At 48.9% G+C, this 18,501-nt stretch overlaps 1 protein-coding gene across 8 annotated transcripts in view; it reads right to left on the bottom strand.

Annotated features, from left to right (window-relative positions):
• The window catches only part of LOC135030212 (sex comb on midleg-like protein 2), a 377,407-nt gene that overhangs the window by 206,435 nt on the left and 152,471 nt on the right, over positions 1 to 18,501 (bottom strand). For all 8 annotated transcript variants that reach the window (XM_063953917.1, XM_063953923.1, XM_063953919.1 and 5 more), the window contains 2 exons: positions 15,575 to 15,663; positions 2,370 to 2,613 (listed from right to left, as the gene is read on the bottom strand). In XM_063953917.1, the coding sequence (XP_063809987.1) occupies positions 2,370 to 2,613; positions 15,575 to 15,663 (333 nt within the window). The remainder of the gene's footprint in view (positions 1 to 2,369; positions 2,614 to 15,574; positions 15,664 to 18,501) is intronic.

The following is an 18,501-nucleotide window of genomic DNA, read 5'->3' as shown; positions in this document are numbered from 1 at the left end:
TCTAGCGCCTCTGGTGGCTGTAGAGGATCCTCTGGCTTTGCGCTTAAGCTTGGCAGTCCGAAAGGACTGTAAGGTAGGTCCTGAGTAAGTCTTCCTAGTTGGGGGAGCTGCAGAAGGAAGATATGTAGACTTACCCGCAGTCGCTTTGGAGATCTATTTGTCTAGTTCTTATCCAAATAAGGCCTCTCCTGTGAAGGGTAGGCCTTCCACGCTTTTCCTGGAGTCCGCGTCCGCAGTCCACTGGCGTTACCATAAGCCCCTGCGTGCTGACACTGCCATAGCCGTGGTGCGTGCATTAAGCAAACCCACTTGTTTTATGGCTTCCACCATAAAGTTCACAGAGTCCTGTATATGTTGCAGGAGTAAAACAATCTCCCCCCTAGATAAGGAATCCAACCCCTCAAGTGGGTTACCTGACCATCTAGCAATGGCTTTAGTAATCCACGCACATGCTATAGTGGGTCTCTGGGCCACCCCAGAAGCCGTGTACAAGGATTTGAGTGTAGTCTCAATCTTGCGATCAGCCGTGTCTTTCAGGGAGGCTGCACCAGGGACAGGCAACACAATTTTCCGTGACAGCCTGGATACTGATGCATCCACTATCTGTGGATTTTCAAATTTTTTCCTATCCTCAGGAGGAAAAGAAAAATATGAGATTAACCTTTTAGGAATCTGAAATTTCTTATCAGGATTAACACACGGTTCTTCAAACAGGGTATTCAATTCCTTTGACACAGGAAAAGTGACTGAGGACTTCTTTTTTACATTAAAATAAGATTCCCCACACTCCTCTGCCACTTTATCAGGAATTTGCAGAACCTCTCTGATAGCTTCTATAAGAGCCTCTATTCCCTGTGACAGAGCAGCGTCCCCCCCTTCTGAATCCACCTCCATGTCTGACCCCTCAGCATTAGACTGCAGGATATGGGCCAGAGTTCGCTTTTCTGGACAAATGGCAAGGGACTGAGACGCTTGTTTGGGGACGGAGTCTCTGTTCATAATCTCATCCACAGACTGACTTAAGTATTGCGTCTCTTGCTCATTGCAGGACAATTTATTAGAAATATTGGAATTCCTTTGAGGGAATCCAGCCACACTGGGTCAGCCCCGCTAGCCTGAGAAGGTGCACTACACTGAGTACATGGTAGTGAGCTCCCTGTTGAAGAGGAACTCTCTGCCATACATGAAACACACTCTTTGCCTGACATATTGTAAATGTGACAGCACACACACAAACAGGAAAGGTTAAAAGCACAAATAACCCACAAATAGCCCTTCCAGGGAGACGCATAGGTATTTGGAGCCAGCACACAGCCCCCTTATTCTAATGCCAAGCTTAGCCGGGTCGCAAACTAAGTACCCAGATTGGGAACTTAGTACACTAATAATCACTCCCCCCTGCTATGATCCACTGGTACCGCTGAGGTAATCTGGAGTCACACCGGAGGAGCTGCACGTCCCTGTCAGTCGGCGTCTGTGTCCACTGCAGAGGGAAAATGGCGCTGTGAGCTGCTGGATCCTCTCATAGTTAAGCCACACCCCTTCAATGGTGCGTGGTCTTCCTTTTTTTTTATATTGGCTGAGGTAATTTATGCTTAAAATGGAGACAGAACCGTTTTAAGGATTTTTTTTGCTAGTGTGGGTACAGTGTACTGAGACGCAGTTGTGTACAGAGTCTGGAGACGCAATCCGCCCCGGTGAGAAGCCGTGCATCTCCGTAATCTCATGCCGCCATAATGAGTGGCGACCCGCTAACCGGGACGCCGGCTTAGTACTCACCACTCTTCTATCTTCTGGCTCTGTTAGGGATGGCGGCGTGCTGCGGTGATGTACGCTCTCCATAGCGGGGCTTACAAATAGTTCCTTCAGGAGCTAGTGTCCTGTCAGCGGGGAACAGGACCATTAACCCGTAAAGAGGTTGGGCCGTCCCCCGTCCCCCCCCCCCCCTCCCCCAAATCCCACGAAGCAGACAGGCTGGTGCCATCCAGACCTGCCTGAAAATAACAAACAGAAAAATAACTGCAGAAAACTCTGCAGGAGCTTCCGTAAGTGTGACTGGCTCCTCCGGGCATATTTTCTAAACGGAGTCTGGTAGGAGGGGCATAGAGGGAGGAGCCAGCCCACACACTCAAATTTTTAAAGTGCCCATGGCTCCTAGTGGACCTGTCTATACCTCATGGTACTAAATGGAACCCTAGTATCCTCTAGGACGTAAGAGAAATTTAATACACCAGAAATTTGATTTCACCATCTATTTTACACTAGCAAGAAAAAATAATCACTAACTGTTTGTGTGCAGGTAGTAATGTCACTATCATGGTCCAATTCAGATAATACAACATACTCATTATGTACAGAAGAATAATTACCACTGTTTCCAGGGGGCTGTAACGAATCTCCAGTTATACTACACCACTCGACCGGAAAGATGTCACGAGAGTCATATTTGCACCAGTAGTCAAACGCTCCTCTCCATCCATCAAATGTGATAAAGATTTCTTCTCCTTTCACATCGCCAACTGTAGCCGGGCAGATTAAAAAAGGATTCTTCTTGTCCACAGCTTCTAGCTTCATTCCAGTTTTAAATAAATTCTGAGATGGCTTTTGAGGTTCCTGGTTGATAATAATGATGAATTATTAATAAATTAAGCTAGTACTTTCACTATTTCTTTCATGTTCTGTACCACACACACTATTAATGGACCAGTACATGGATTTTGTGAATAACTGCCATTCGGTCAGTGGTATTCGCACTTTAATAGCAGTGGTAGGTACCTCTTCAATGAATACAAGGTTCCCAAACATGCTATTAAGCTTGGATGCGCTGCGCATAAAGCTGTTGATACTGCACTCTGGTAATTTTTGGACAGAAATACTAATGTTGACCGCATTTGAAGATTTAATCGACCTTATCTATTTCAATTAGAGATCGCGGGTGATAGTCAATTGATTTTTTTTCTTTTTAGCACGGCTAGTGCGCCCATAGATGTCGGGTTTAGCCGCATAAATCAGCTAAATCCGACCAAAGTGCTGGGCACAATCGCAAGAAAAAGTGCCATTTGGGCACCCAAACGGGTCACTTTTCACGCATTTCAGCTCGCCACCCCTGGGGGGCTGTGAGCTGAAATGCAGACGCAGACAGGCATTCACCCCTGAACAAAGCTACAATTGAATACCTCTATTTGGGCGCCATCTACTGGCTACCGGCAGGAAAAGAATTGAAGTCTGCCCATGGTGTTTATTCTGAAATTCTCAAAATTGATTTTTAAATAAGATCTGTGGATCGGAGGCCTGTTATGGTGATTATCAAGTAGACACCTAAGGATCAGTAAGGTCATTTCCATTCCGAGATTGCATGCTACATTTTAAGAGAGTACATAGATAGCATTCCTTCTGTGTGATGTACAGTATCCACCAGAATTGAGGTCTGTATTAGTAATCAGCAGCTAGAATTTGGATCTGTAATGTACAGAAGCTATAGTAGAAAAATTAAAGTTGCTTAATTAACTCATAAGAGCATAGCAAAAAAAAACTGCTATTCTATTTGTACATAAAAGGCACAACAAAAGCTGATGTAAAAATAAGATTTTAAACCTACCGGTAAATCTTTTTCTCATAGTCCGTAGATGATGCTGGGGACTCCGTAAGGACCATGGGGATAGACGGGCTCCGCAGGAGACATGGGCACTTTAAGAAAGACTTTAGGATTTGGGTGTGCACTGGCTCCTCCCTCTATGCCCCTCCTCCAGACCTCAGTTAGAGAAACTGTGCCCAGAGGAGACGGACAGTACAAGGAAAGGATTTTTGTTAAACCAAGGGCAAGATTCATACCAGCCCACACCAATCACACCGTATAACTTGTGATAAACTAACCAGTTAACAGTATGAAATTCAACATAGCTTCAATCGGAAACTGAAAGCAACCATAACATAACCCTTATGTAAGCAAAACTATATACAAGTCTTGCAGAAGAAGTCCGCACTTGGGACGGGCGCCCAGCATCCTCTACGGACTACGAGAAAAAGATTTACCGGTAGGTTTAAAATCTTATTTGCTCTTACTTCCTAGAGGATGCTGGGGACTCCGTTAGGACCATGGGGATTATACCAAAGCTCCCAAACGGGCGGGAGAGTGCGGATGACTCTGCAGCACCGATTGAGCAAACAGGAGGTCCTCCTCAGCCAGGGTATCAAATTTGTAGAATTTCGCAGTAGCCGCTCGGCACAGCTGTAGTGCCGAGACCCCTCGGGCAGACGCCAAAGAAGAGCCCACTTTCCTAGTGGAATGGGCCTTGACTGATTTAGGTAACGGCAATCTAGCCGTCGTATGCGTCTGCTGAATCGTGGTACAGATCCAGCGAGCAATAGTCTGCTTTGAAGCAGGAGCGCCAACCTTGTTAGCTGCATACAGGATAAACAGCGCTTCAGTTTTCCTGACTTTTGCCGTCCTGGCCACGTAAACTTTCAAAGCCCTGACTACATCCAGATACTCGGAATCCTCCAAGTCTCGTGTAGCCACCGGCACCACAATAGGTTGGTTCATATGAAAGGATGACACCACCTTAGGCAAGAATTGAGGACGGGTCCGCAATTCCGCCCTATCCATATGGAAAACTAGATAGGGGCTTTTGTGAGACAAAGCCGCCAATTCTGACACTCGCCTAGCCGAAGCTAAGGCCAACAACATAACCACCTTCCAAGTGAGATATTTTAACTCTACTGTCTGAAGTGGTTCAAACCAGTGCGACTTAAGGAAACTCAAAACCACGTTAAGGTCCCAAGGTGCCACCGGAGGTACAAAAGGAGGCTGAATATGAAGCACTCCCTTTACAAAAGTTTGTATTTCTGGAAGTGAAGCCAATTCTTTTTTAAAGAAAATGGATAATGCCGAAATCTGAACCTTAATGGAGCCTAATTTTAGGCCCAAATTCACTCCAGTTTGTAGAAAGTGAAGGAAACGGCCCAGATGTGTAGGAGCATTCCTGGCCTCACACCAAGCAACATATTTACGCCATATACGGTGATAATGTTTAGCTGTCACATCCTTCCTAGCCTTTATCAAAGTAGGAATGACCTCATCCGGAATGCCCTTTTCCGCTAGGATCCGGCGTTCAACCGCCATGCCGTCAAACGCAGCCGCGGTAAGTCTTGGAACAGACAGGGCCCCTGTTGCAACAGGTCCTGTCTTAGAGGAAGAGGCCACGGCTCTTCTGTGAGCATCTCCTGCAATTCCGGGTACCAGGCCCTTCGTGGCCAATCTGGAACAATGAGAATTGTCCGAACTCCTCCTTTTCTTATTATTCTCAACACCTTTGGGATGAGAGGAAGAGGAGGAAAAACATATACTGAGTGGAACACCCACGGTGTCACTAGTGCGTCCACCGCTACCGCCTGAGGGTCTCTTGACCTGGTGCAATACCTTTGCAGTTTTTTGTTTAGGCGGGACGCCATCATGTCTATCTGGGGCAGGCCCCACTGGCTTGCAATCTGTGTGAAGACTTCCTGATGAAGTCCCCACTCTCCCGGATGCAGGTCGTGCCTGCTGAGGAAGTCTGCTTCCCAGTTGTCCACTCCCGGAATGAACACTGCTGATAGGGTGCTTACATGGCTTTTCGCCCAGCGTAGAATCTTTGTGGCTTCCGCCATTGCCACTCTGCTCTTTGTGCCGCCCTGGCGGTTTACATGAGCTACTGCGGTGATGTTGTCTGACTGGATCAGAACTGGTAAGTCGTGAAGCAAAGTCTCCGCTTGACGAAGGGCGTTGAATATGGCCCTTAGCTCCAGGACGTTGATGTGAAGACAAGTCTCCTGACTTGACCAAAGACCCTGGAAGTTCCTTCCTTGTGTGACTGCACCCCAACCTCGGAGGCTCGCATCCGTGGTCACCAGGACCCAGTCCTGAATGCCGAATCTGCGGCCCTCTGGAAGGTGAGCACTCTGCAGCCACCACAGGAGAGACAACCTGGCCCTGGGGGACAGGGTGATCAACCGATGCATTTGTAGATGCGACCCGGACCATTTGTCCAGTAGGTCCCATTGGAAGGTCCGTGCATGGAACCTGCCGAATGGAATGGCCTCGTAAGATGCCACCATCTTTCCCAGGACTCGCGTGCAGTGATGCACTGACACCTGTTTTGGTTTCAATAGGTTCCTGACCAAAGTCACGAGTTCTTGAGCCTTTTCTATTGGCAAATACACCCTTTTCTGGCCTTTATCCAGAATCATGCCCAAGCAGGGTAGACGAGTCGTAGGAACTAGCTGTGACTTCGGGATATTGAGAATCCAGCCGTGTTGCTGTAACACCTTCAGTGAAAGTGACACGCTGTTCAGTAATTGTTCTCTTGATCTCGCTTTTATGAGGAGATCGTCCAAGTACGGGATAATTGTGACACCTTGTTTGCGCTGGAGCACTATCATTTCCGCCATTACCTTGGTGAAAATTCTCGGGGCCGTGGAAAGCCCAAACGGCAACGTCTGAAATTGGTAATGACAATCCTGTACCGCAAATCTCAGGTACGCCTGATGAGGTGGATATATGGGAACATGAAGGTATGCATCCTTTATGTCCAGAGATACCATAAAATCTCCCCCTTCCAGGCTGGCGATGACCGCCCTGAGCGATTCCATCTTGAATTTGAACCTTTTCAAGTATAGGTTCAGGGATTTTAAATTTAAAATGGGTCTGACCGAACCGTCCGGTTTCGGAACCACAAACAGGGTTGAGTAATATCCCCTACCCTGTTGAAGCGGGGGAACCTTGACCACCACCTGTTGAAGATACAATTTGTCGATTGCATTTAACACTATCTCCCGTCCTTGAGGAGACGTTGGCAGAGCAGATTTGAAAAACCGGCGAGGAGGCACCTCTTCGAATTCCAGTTTGTAACCTAGGAAAATATTGCCCAGGGATCCACCTGTGAGTGGGCCCAGATGTGGCTGAAAATTCGAAGACGTGCCCCCACTGGGGCGGACTACCTTAGTGGAGCCCCAGCGTCATGCGGTGGATTTTGCAGATGCCGGGGAGGACTTCTGTTCCTGGGAACTAGCTGTGTTGTGCAGCTTTTTCCCTCTGCCCTTACTTCTGGCAAGAAAGGACGATCCACGGCCTTTCTTGTTTCTATTTGATCGAAAGGACTGCATTTGATAATGCAGTGCTTTTTTAGGTTGTGAGGGAATATAAGGTAAAAAATTAGATTTGCCTGCCGTAGCAGTGGAGACCAGGTCCGAGAGACCTTCCCCAAACAATTCATCACCCTTGTAAGGTAAAACCTCCATATGCCTTTTTGAGTCGGCATCACCTGTCCATTGTCGGGTCCAAAGGACTCGTTTAGCCGAGATCGACATAGCGTTGATTCTCGAACCCAATAGACCAATGTCTCTTTGTGCATCTCTCATATATAAGACAGCATCTTTTATATGTCCAAGGGGCAATAGGATGGTATCCTTATCCAGGGTATCAATTTCCGCTGATAAGGTATCTGTCCATGCTGCTACAGCACTACACACCCATGCCGACGCAATAGCCGGTCTGAGTAAGGTACCTGAATGTGTATAAATGGACTTCAGGGTAACCTCCTGCTTGCGATCAGCAGGATCCCTGAGGGTAGCCGTATCTTGGGAAGGCAGCGCTACCTTTTTGGATAAGCGTGTCAAAGCTTTGTCCACCCTAGGGGATGATTCCCCCCGTATCCTGTCCGTTGGCGGGAAAGGATACGCCATAAGAATCCTTTTGGGAATCTGCAGTTTCTTGTCTGGAGATTCCCAAGCTTTTCCACATAACTCGTTCAGCTCATGTGAGGGGGGGAAATTTATCTCAGTTTTCTTTCCCTTATACATGTGTACCCGCGTGTCAGGGACAGGGGGTTCCTCTGTGATATGCAAAACATCTTTTATTGCAATAATCATATATCGAATACATTTAGCCACCTTTGGCTGTAATTTTGCATCATCATATTCGACACTGGAGTCAGAATCCGTGTCGGTATCCGTGTCAACTATTTGGGATAGTGGGCGCTTTTGGGACCCCGAAGGTCCCTGCGACATAGGTACAGGCATGGGTTGACTCCCTGACTGTTCCCTAGCTTCAGCTTTATCCAATCTTTTGTGCAATAAATTTACATTGGCACTTAAAACATTCCACAGATCCATCAAGTCAGGTGTCGGCGCCATCGACGGCGACACCACATTCATTTGCTCCTCCTCCCTCGAAAAGCCTTCTACCTCAGACATGTCGACACACACGTACCGACACACCACACACTCAGGGAACCCTCTTATCTGAGGACAGTTCCCCCACAAGGCCCTTAGGAGAGACAGAGAGAGAGTATGCCAGCACACACTCAGCGCTATAATAACCCAGGACAAAAACACAATATTTATGTTTACCCAGATAGCGCTTTTATACTCAATTCGCCAATTATGTGCCCCCCCCCTCTACTTTAAAACCCTCTTGTCACCGTGATCTAAGCAGGGGACAGTCCGGGGAGCTTCCTCAGCGGTGCTGTGGAGAAAAAAATGGCGCTGGTGAGTGCTGAGGGAGAAGCCCCGCCCCCTCGGCGGCGGGCTTCTGTCCCGCTCTAAAATACAAAACTTTGGCGGGACCTCGTAGGTATATACAGTGTCCGGCTGTATATACCCATCTTTTGCCAGGAGAGGTTTATTTGCCGCCCCCCCCCCCCCCCCCCCGCACCCTTACAGTGACACAGTATGTGAGGTGAATGGGAGCAATGGCGCACAGCTGCAGTGCTGTGCGTTACCTCAGTGAAGAACAGTGAAGTCTTCTGCCGCCTCTGATGTCTTCTAACTTCTCATACTCACGTGGCTTCTACCTTCAGCTCTGTGAGGAGGACGGCGGCACGGCTCCGGGACGGACGGCGAGGATGAGACCTGCGTACCGATCCCTCTGGAGCTAATGGTGTCCAGTAGCCTAAGAAGCAGAGCCTTTCAACTCACAGAAGTAGGTCTGCTTCTCTCCCCTTAGTCCCACGATGCAGGGAGTCTGTTGCCAGCATGCTCCCTGAAAATAAAAAACCTAACAAAATACTTTCCGTCAGAAACTCAGGAGAGCCTCTGAAAAGCACCCAGTCTCCTCTGGGCACAGTAATCAACTGAGGTCTGGAGGAGGGGCATAGAGGGAGAAGCCAGTGCACACCAAAATCCTAAATTCTTTCTAAAAGTGCCCATGTCTCCTACGGAGCCCGTCTATCCCCATGGTCCTTACGGAGTCCCCAGCATCCTCTAGGACGTAAGAGAAAATAGGATTTTACTTACCGGTAAATCTATTTCTCGTAGTCCGTAGAGGATGCTGGGGACTCCGTAAGGACCATGGGGAATAGACGGGCTCCGCAGGAGATAGGGCACTTTAAGAAAGCTTTGGATTCTGGGTGTACACTGGCTCCTCCCTATATGTCCCTCCTCCAGACCTCAGTTAGAGAAACTGTGCCCAGAGGATATGAACAGTACAAGGAAAGGATTTATGTAACCTAAGGGCGAGATTCATACCAGCCACACCAATCACACCGTATAACCTGTGATAAACTACCCAGTTAACAATATGAACAAGTAACATAGCCTCGGTTCAAGACCAACCAACTATAACATAACCCTTATGTAAGCAATAACTATATACAAGTCTTGCAGAAGAAGTCCGCACTTGGGACGGGCGCCCAGCATCCTCTACGGACTACGAGAAATAGATTTACCGGTAAGTAAAATCCTATTTTCTCTAACGTCCTAGAGGATGCTGAGGACTCCGTAAGGACCATGGGGATTATACCAAAGCTCCCAAACGGGAAGGAGAGTGCGGATGACTCTGCAGCACCGATTGAGCAAACAGGAGGTCCTCCTCAGCCAGGGTATCAAACTTATAGAACTTTGCAAAGGTGTTTGACCCCGACCAAGTAGCAGATCGGCACAGTTGTAGTGCCGAGACACCTCGGGCAGCCGCCCAAGAAGAGCCCACCTTCCTAGTGGAATGGGCCTTAACCGATTTAGGCAATGGCAATCCTGCCGTAGAATGCGCCTGCTGAATCGTGTTACAGATCAAGCGAGCATTTGTCTGCTTTGAGGCAGGAGCGCCAACCTTGTTGGCCGCATACAGAACAAACAGAGCTTCAGTCTTCCTGATCCTAGCTGTTCTGGTCACGTAAATCTTCAAAGCCCTGACCACATCCAGGGACTCGGAGTCCTCCAAGTCCTGTGTAGCCACAGGCACGACAATAGGTTGGTTCATATGAAAAGATGAGACCACCTTGGCCAGAAATTGAGGACGAGTCCTCAACGCTGCCCTATCCACGTGAAAAATCAGGTATGGGCTTTTATATGATAAAGCCGCTAATTCCGAAACACGCCTTGCAGAAGCTAAGGCCAACAACATGACCACTTTCCAAGTGAGGTATTTCAACTCCACTGTTGAGTGGTTCAAACCAAGGTGACTTGAGGAAACTTAATACCACGTTAAGATCCCAAGGCGCCACCGGAGGTACAAAGGGAGGCTGAATATGCAGCACTCCCTTCACAAAAGTCTGTACTTCAGGAAGAGAAGCCAATTCTCTTTGAAAGAAAATGGATAAGGCCGAAATTTGGAACTTTATGGACCCTAATTTTAGGCCCAAATTCACTCCCGTTTGAAGGAAGTGAAGCAGATGGCCCAAATGGAACTCCTCCGTAGGAGCAGCTCTGGCCTCACACCAAGAAACATATTTCCGCCATATACGGTGATAATGTTTCGATGTCACATCCTTCTTAGCCTTGATCAGGGTAGGAATGACCTCCTCCGGAATCCCTTTTTCAGCTAGGATCCGGCGTTCAACCGCCATGCCGTCAAACGCAGCCGCGGTAAGTCTTGGAACAGACAGGGCCCCTGCTGCAGCAGGTCCTGTCTTAGAGGAAGAGGCCACGGATCTTCTGTGAGCAACTCTTGCAGATCCGGATATCAAGTCCTCCTTGGCCAATCTGGAACAATGAGAATTGTTCTGACCCTTCTTAGTCTTATTAATCTCAACACCTTGGGTATGAGAGGCAGAGGAGGAAACACATAGACCAATCTGGTGACACCATGGGTGTTCAGAGCGTCTACCGCTACCGCCTGAGGGTCTCTTGACCTGGCGCAATACCTCTTTAGCTTTTTGTTGAGACAGGACGCCATCATGTCTATTTGAGGCAGTCCCCACCGATCCACGATCTGTGTGAAGACTTCTTGATGAAGTCCCCACTCTCCCGGATGCAGGTCGTGCCTGCTGAGGAAGTCCGCCTCCCAGTTGTCCACCCCCGGGATGAACACTGCTGATAGTGCGCTTACATGGCCTTCCGCCCAGCGCAGAATCCTCTTCCATGGCCACTCTGCTCCTTGTGCCGCCTTGGCGGTTTTAAATGAGCCACTGCCGTGATATTGTCCGACTGAATCAGGACCGGTTTGTTCTGTAGCCACTCCTCCGCCTGGCATAGGGCGTTGTAATTGGCCCTTAACTCCAGGACATTGATGTGGAGACAAGTCTCTAGGCTTGACCAGAGACCTTGGAAATTTCTTCCCAGTGCGACAGCCCCCCAATCGAAGGCTCGCGTCCGTGGTCACCAGGATCCAGTCCTGAATGCCGAACCTGCGACCCTCTAGGAGGTGAGCACTGTGCAGCCACCACAGGAGAGATACCCTGGCCCTGGGAGACAGGGTGATCCGTTTCTGCGTTTGTCCAATAGGTCCCATTGGAAAGTCCTCGCATGGAACCTGCCGAAGGGGATGGCCTCGTATGAAGCCACCATCTTCCCCAGAACCTTTGTGCAATGATGCACCAAAACCTTTTTTGGCTTTAAAAGGTTCCTGACCAGGGCTATGAGCTCCTGAGCCTTCTCCACCGGAAGAAAAACTCTTTTTTGGTCTGTGTCTAGAATCAGGCCCCAAAAGGTCAGAAGCGTTGCAGGCACTAGCTGGGATTTCTGTAAATTGAGAATCCAGCCGTGCATCTGCAACGTCTTCACGGACAGAGACGCGCTGTCCAGCAACTTCTCCCGAGATCTCGCCTTTATAAGGAGATCGTCCAAGTACGGGATAATTGTGACTCCCTGCTTGCGCAGGAGCACCATCATTTCCGCCATTACCTTGGTGAAAATTCTCGGGGCCGTGGAAAGCCCAAACGGCAACGTCTGAAATTGGTAGTGACAATCCTGTACTGCAAATCTCAGAAACGCCTGGTGAGGGGGGAAAATCGGAACATGAGGGTACGCATCCTTTATGTCCAGGGACACCATCCAATCCCCTCCCTCCAGGCTGGTGATGACCATTCTGGGCGATTCCATTTTGAACTTGAACCTCTTCAAGTACAGGTTCAGGGATTTTAGATTTAGAATGGGTCTGACCGAACCATCCGGTTTCGGTACCACAAACAAGGATGAATAATAACCCTCTCCTTGCTGGAGATGAGGAACCTTGATTATCACCTGTTGAATGTACAATTTGTGAATTGCCGCTAACACTAGATCCCTCTCTGACGGGGAAGCCGGCAGAGCCGATTTGAAAAACCGGCGAGGGGGCATGTCTTCGAATTCCAGTCTGTATCCCTGGGAAACAATCTCTATTGCCCAGGGATCCACCTGTGATTGAACCCAGACGTGGCTAAAAAGACGAAGACGTGCCCCCACTTGATCTGACCCCCCCCCCCCGGAAAGCCCCAGCGTCATGCTGTGGACTTTGCGGAAGTAGGGGAGGACTTCTGCTTCTGGGAACTAGCTGAGTGCAGCTTTTTTCCCTTGCCTTTACCTCTGGCAACGAAGGACGATCCTTGTACCTTCTTGTTTTTATTGGAACGAAAGGACTGCATTTGATAATGTGGTACCTTCTTAGAATGCTGCGGGGGAACATAAGGTAAAAAATTCGATTTACCGGCTGTAGCAGTAGAGACTAGGTTCGAGAGGCCTTCTCCAAACAACTCCTCCCTCTTGTAAGGCAATGACTCCATATGCCGCTTTGAGTCGGCGTCTCCCGTCCACTGTCGGGTCCACAAGAGCCGCCTAGCAGAAATAGACATAGCGTTTATTCTAGAGCTTAGTAAACAAATGTCTCCCTGAGCATCCCTCATATACAAGGCAGCATCTCTGATATGCTCCATGGTCATTAGAATGGTATCCCTATCTAAGGTGTCCATCTCCGTAGATAAGGAGTCTGCCCATGCCACGACAGCACTACAAACCCAGGCCGACGCCATGGCCGGCCTAACTATAGTTCCTGAATGTGTGTAAATGTGCTTCATGGTAATTTCCTGCTTGCGATCAGCAGGATCCTTGAGGGAAGCAGTATCCGGAGAAGGCAGTGCCACCTTCTTGGATAAGCGTGTCAGCGCCTTGTCTACTTTAGGCGCAGATTCCCATCGTATCCGATCCTTCTGTGGAAAAGGATACGCCATGAGAATCCTTTTGGGAACATGGAGTCTCCTATCCGGAGATTCCCAAGCCTTTTCGCATAATTCGCTTAGCTCAAATGAGGACGGAAACGTGACTTCAGGCTTTTTCCCTTTATACATGTGAACCCTCGTGTCAGGGACAGGGGGTTCCTCCGTGATATGCAAAACCTCTTTTATGGCAATAATCATGTACCTAATACCTTTTGCCACCTTCGGCTGTAATTTTGCATCCTCATAGTCGACACTAGAGTCAGTATCTGTGTCGGTATCTGTGTCAGCGACCTGGGATATGGGGCGCTTTTGAGACCCTGAAGGTCCTGGCACCACAGGGACAGGCACGGACTGGCTACCTGACTGATCCCTAGCTTCAGCCTTGTCTAATCTTTTATGCAGGAGATTTACATTTGCATTCAAGACATTCAGCATATCCACCCAGTCCGGTGTCGGCGTTGCCGACGGCGAGCTGACATTCAAGCACTCCCCCTCCACATTAAGCGAGCCTTCCTCAAACATGTCGACACACACGTACCGACACACTGCACACACCCAGGTAAACTTTTTCTGAAGACAGTATCCCCTGAAAGGCCCTTTGGAGAGACAGAGAGAGAGTATGCCAGCACACACCCCAGCGCAACAACCTGGAGACCAACACAGAATGCTTTTCCCCAGCAGCGCTGTATTTTACTTTATTCCGCCAATTATGTGCCCCCCTCTTTTTAAACTTCCTTCACCGTGTGTAAGCAGGGGAGAGTCCGGGGTGCTTCCTCTCAGCGTTCTGTGGAGAGAGAAATGGCGCTGGTGAGTGCTGAGGGAGAAGCCCCGCCCACTCGGCGGCGGGCTTCTGTCCTGCTCAAAATCGTGTAAAATGGCGGGGGCTCAATTATATACATGTACAGTGCCCAGCTGTACATGTATATACCTATTTGCCATCTAAGAGGTGTTATTATTGCTGCCCAGGGCGCCCCCCCCTGCGCCCTGCACCCATACAGTGACCAGAGTGTGTGAGGTGATGTGGAGCAATGACGCACAGCTGCAGTGCTGTGCGTTACCTCTGTGAAGCTGAAGGCTTCTGCCGCCTGAGACGTCTTCTTGCTTCTGTTCTTCTGGCTCTGTGAGGAGAACGGCGGCGTGGCTCCGGGGGTGGACGCCCAGGACGAACCTGTGTTCACCCCCTCTGAAGCTAATGGTCTCCAGTAGCCGAGGAAGCAGATCCTATCAGTTAAGTAGGTCTGCCCCTCTCTCCTCAGTCCCTCGATGCAGGAAGCCTGTTGCCAGCAGTGCTCCCTGTGAAAAAGTAAAAATCCAAACAAAAATGCTTTCTGTAGCAAAGAACTCAAGAAAGCTCCCTGCAGTGCGCCCTTCATCCTCTGGGCACAGTGTAAAACTGAGGTCTGGAGGAGGGACATAGAGGGAGGAGCCAGTGCACACCCAGAATCCAAAGCTTTCTTAAAGTGCCCTATCTCCTGCGGAGCCCGTCTATTCCCCATGGTCCTTACGGAGTCCCCAGCATCCTCTAGGACGTTAGAGAAATATGTGATAGGCAACCCACTATGTCATAGAGGACCCAAAGCCAAAAACAGAGTGCCTGGTCAGAGGTGCGGGATGCTGGACGATCTCGGCAAACATTTACAAGTCAAAACTATGCCTTGTATATGATTGCCGCTATAAAACAACGTCCTAGAGTGGCCGGCATCACGCACCTTCGGCAAACTTGGACCCCAGTAAATATGCCCCCTACATCAGATCACATATTTGTGTTTTAAATTGAAGACTAATCTTCCCAGAAGTATCCCAGAAGCCTCCAAAGCGGCAACAGGACAAGAACTTCTAGTCAGCAAATGATCACAAACAAGCCTCTCAAACAACAATACAAAACTGGAAGTTGCGCAATCAATGTTTGATGTTCAGAGCAGGTGCTGGAAAGAATTAGTTAGAAAACAACATTCCCCACCCACCCCCTTCTTACCGTGCTCGCCACTAGAACTTGGGTCTTCACTGAATATAAGTAAGAACTTGCCACCAGAATAGGGGGTTGCTGTGTAAACACCTGACCAGCCTCTGAGTTGAACAACTGCAACCACAATGGTTGATCTGTACTGCACATTGGTTTCCAGAATAACCCCTGCACATGATTTGTTTATGATTCATAGCAATCATTTTCCCTTGGTACATATAACGCCTACCTTTTTAAAGCATGATGCTGGTGCCATTTCAGCTCCATTTAGTGTTCTTAAGAGAAACATCGGCCAGGAAGAGGCATTCATCCGGAAACCTGAGGAAGTTTAAATAAACATGTAATTATGATGTTAACCACATGTATAGTGCCATTATTAGTATCTGATCTTATTCAGTAAACTGTGAAAATTAAACTTTTTTAGAGCAGAGGATTTAAAAATAAGAATTTACTCACCGGTAATTCTATTTCTCGTAGTCCGTAGTGGATGCTGGGACTCCGTAAGGACCATGGGGAATAGCGGCTCCACAGGAGACTGGGCACAACTAAAAGAAAGCTTTAGTCTAACTGGTGTGCACTGGCTCCTCCCACTATGACCCTCCTCCAGACTTCAGTTAGGATACTGTGCCCGGAAGAGCTGACACAATAAGGAAGGATTTTGAATCCCGGGTAAGACTCATACCAGCCACACCAATCACACCGTATAACTCGTGATACAATACCCAGTTAACAGTATGATAACAACTGAGCCTCTCAACAGATGGCTCAACAATAACCCTTTAGTTAAACAATAACTATATACAAGTATTGCAGACAATCCGCACTTGGGATGGGCGCCCAGCATCCACTACGGACTACGAGAAATAGAATTACCGGTGAGTAAATTCTTATTTTCTCTGACGTCCTAAGTGGATGCTGGGACTCCGTAAGGACCATGGGGATTATACCAAAGCTCCCAAACGGGCGGGAGAGTGCGGATGACTCTGCAGCACCGAATGGGCAAACTCTAGGTCCTCCTCAGCCAGGGTGTCAAACTTGTAGAATTTAGCAAACGTGTTTGACCCCGACCAAGTAGCTGCTCGGCAAAGTTGAAGAGCCGAGACCCCTCGGGCAGCCGCCCAAGAAGAGCCCACCTTCGTCGTGGAATGGGCTTTTACCGATTTAGGATGCGGCAGTCCAGCCGCAGAATGTGCAAGCTGAATCGTACTACAAATCCAGCGAGCAATAGTCTGCTTTGAAGCAGGTGCACCCAACTTGTGGGGCGCATACAGGATAAATAGCGAGTCAGTCTTTCTGACTCCAGCTGTCCTGGAAACATAAATTTTCAGGGCCCTGACTACGTCCAACAACTTGGAAGCCTCCAAGTCTTTAGTAGCCGCAGGCACCACGATAGGTTGGTTCAGATGAAAGGCTGACACCACCTTAGGGAGAAATTGGGGACGAGTCCTCAATTCTGCCCTATCCATATGAAAAATCAGATAAGGGCTTTTACATGACAAAGCCGCCAATTCTGATACACGCCTGGCCGAAGCCAAGGCCAACAACATGACCACTTTCCACGTGAGATACTTCAATTCCACGGTTTTAAGTGGCTCAAACCAATGTGACTTTAGGAAATCCAACACCACGTTGAGATCCCAAGGTGCCACTGGAGGCACAAAAGGGGGCTGAATATGCAGCACTCCCTTAACAAAAGTCTGAACTTCAGGTAGTGTAGCCAGTTCTCTCTGGAAGAAAATCGATAGAGCCGAAATCTGGACCTTAAATGGAACCCAATTTTAGGCCCATAGTCACCCCTGACTGTAGGAAGTGCAGGAAACGGCCCAGCTGAAATTCCTCCGTTGGGGCCTTCCTGGCCTGACACCACGCAACATATTTTCGCCATATGCGGTGATAATGGTTTGCGGTTACTTCTTTCCTAGCTTTAATCAGCGTAGGAATGACTTCCTCCAGAATGCCCTTTTCCTTCAGGATCTGGTGTTCAACCACCATACCGTCAAACGCAGCCGCGGTAAGTCTTGGAACAGACAGGGCCCCTGCTGCAGCAGGTCCTGTCTGAGCGGCAGAGGCCATGGGTCCTCTGAGATCATTTCTTGAAGTTCCGGGTACCAAGCTCTTCTTGGCCAATCCGGAACAATGAGTATAGTTCTTACTCCTCTTCTCCTTATTATCCTCAGTACCTTTGGTATGAGAGGAAGAGGAGGGAACACATAAACCGACCGGTACACCCACGGTGTCACTAGAGCGTCCACAGCTATCGCCTGCGGGTCTCTTGACCTGGCGCAATATCTTTCTAGCTTTTTGTTTAGGCGGGACGCCATCATGTCCACCTGTGGCCTTTCCCAACGGTTTACAATCAGTTGGAAGACTTCTGGATGAAGTCCCCACTCTCCCGGGTGGAGGTCGTGCCTGCTGAGGAAGTCTGCTTCCCAGTTGTCCACTCCCGGAATGAACACTGCTGACAGTGCTAACACGTGATTTTCCGCCCATCGGAGAATCCTTGTGGCTTCTGCCATCGCCGTCCTGCTTCTCGTGCCGCCCTGTCGGTTTACATGGGCGACTGCCGTGATGTTGTCTGTCTGGATCAGTACCGGCTGGTTTTGAAGCAGGGGTTTTGCCTGACTTAGGGCATTGTAAATGGCCCTCAGTTCCAGTTCCAGAATATTTATGTGTAGGGAAGTCTCCTGACTTGACCATAGTCCTTGGAAGTTTCTTCCCTGTGTGACTGCCCCCCAGCCTCGAAGGCTGGCATCCGTGGTCACCCAGTCCTGTATGCCGAATCTGCGGCCCTCTTGAAGATGAGCACTCTGCAGCCACCACAGCAGAGACACCCTGGTCCTTGGAGACAGGGTTATCAGCCGATGCATCTGAAGATGCGATCCGGACCACTTGTCCAACAGGTACCACTGAAAGGTTCTTGCATGGAACCTGCCGAATGGAATTGCTTCGTAGGAAGCTACCATCTTTCCCAGGATCCGCGTGCAGTGATGCACCGACACCTGTTTTGGTTTTAGGAGGCCTCTGACTAGAGATGACAGCTCCTTGGCCTTCTCCTCCGGGAGAAACACTTTTTTCTGTTCTGTGTCCAGAACCATCCCCAGGAACAGTAGACGTGTCGTAGGGACCAGCTGTGACTTTGGAATATTTAGAATCCAG

This window comes from Pseudophryne corroboree, chromosome 2 (assembly GCF_028390025.1).
Source record: "Pseudophryne corroboree isolate aPseCor3 chromosome 2, aPseCor3.hap2, whole genome shotgun sequence".
NCBI classification, from domain to species: domain Eukaryota; kingdom Metazoa; phylum Chordata; class Amphibia; order Anura; family Myobatrachidae; genus Pseudophryne; species Pseudophryne corroboree.
The sequence above is the reverse complement of the archived record's forward strand: the minus strand, read 5'-3'. Positions and strand labels throughout refer to the sequence as shown.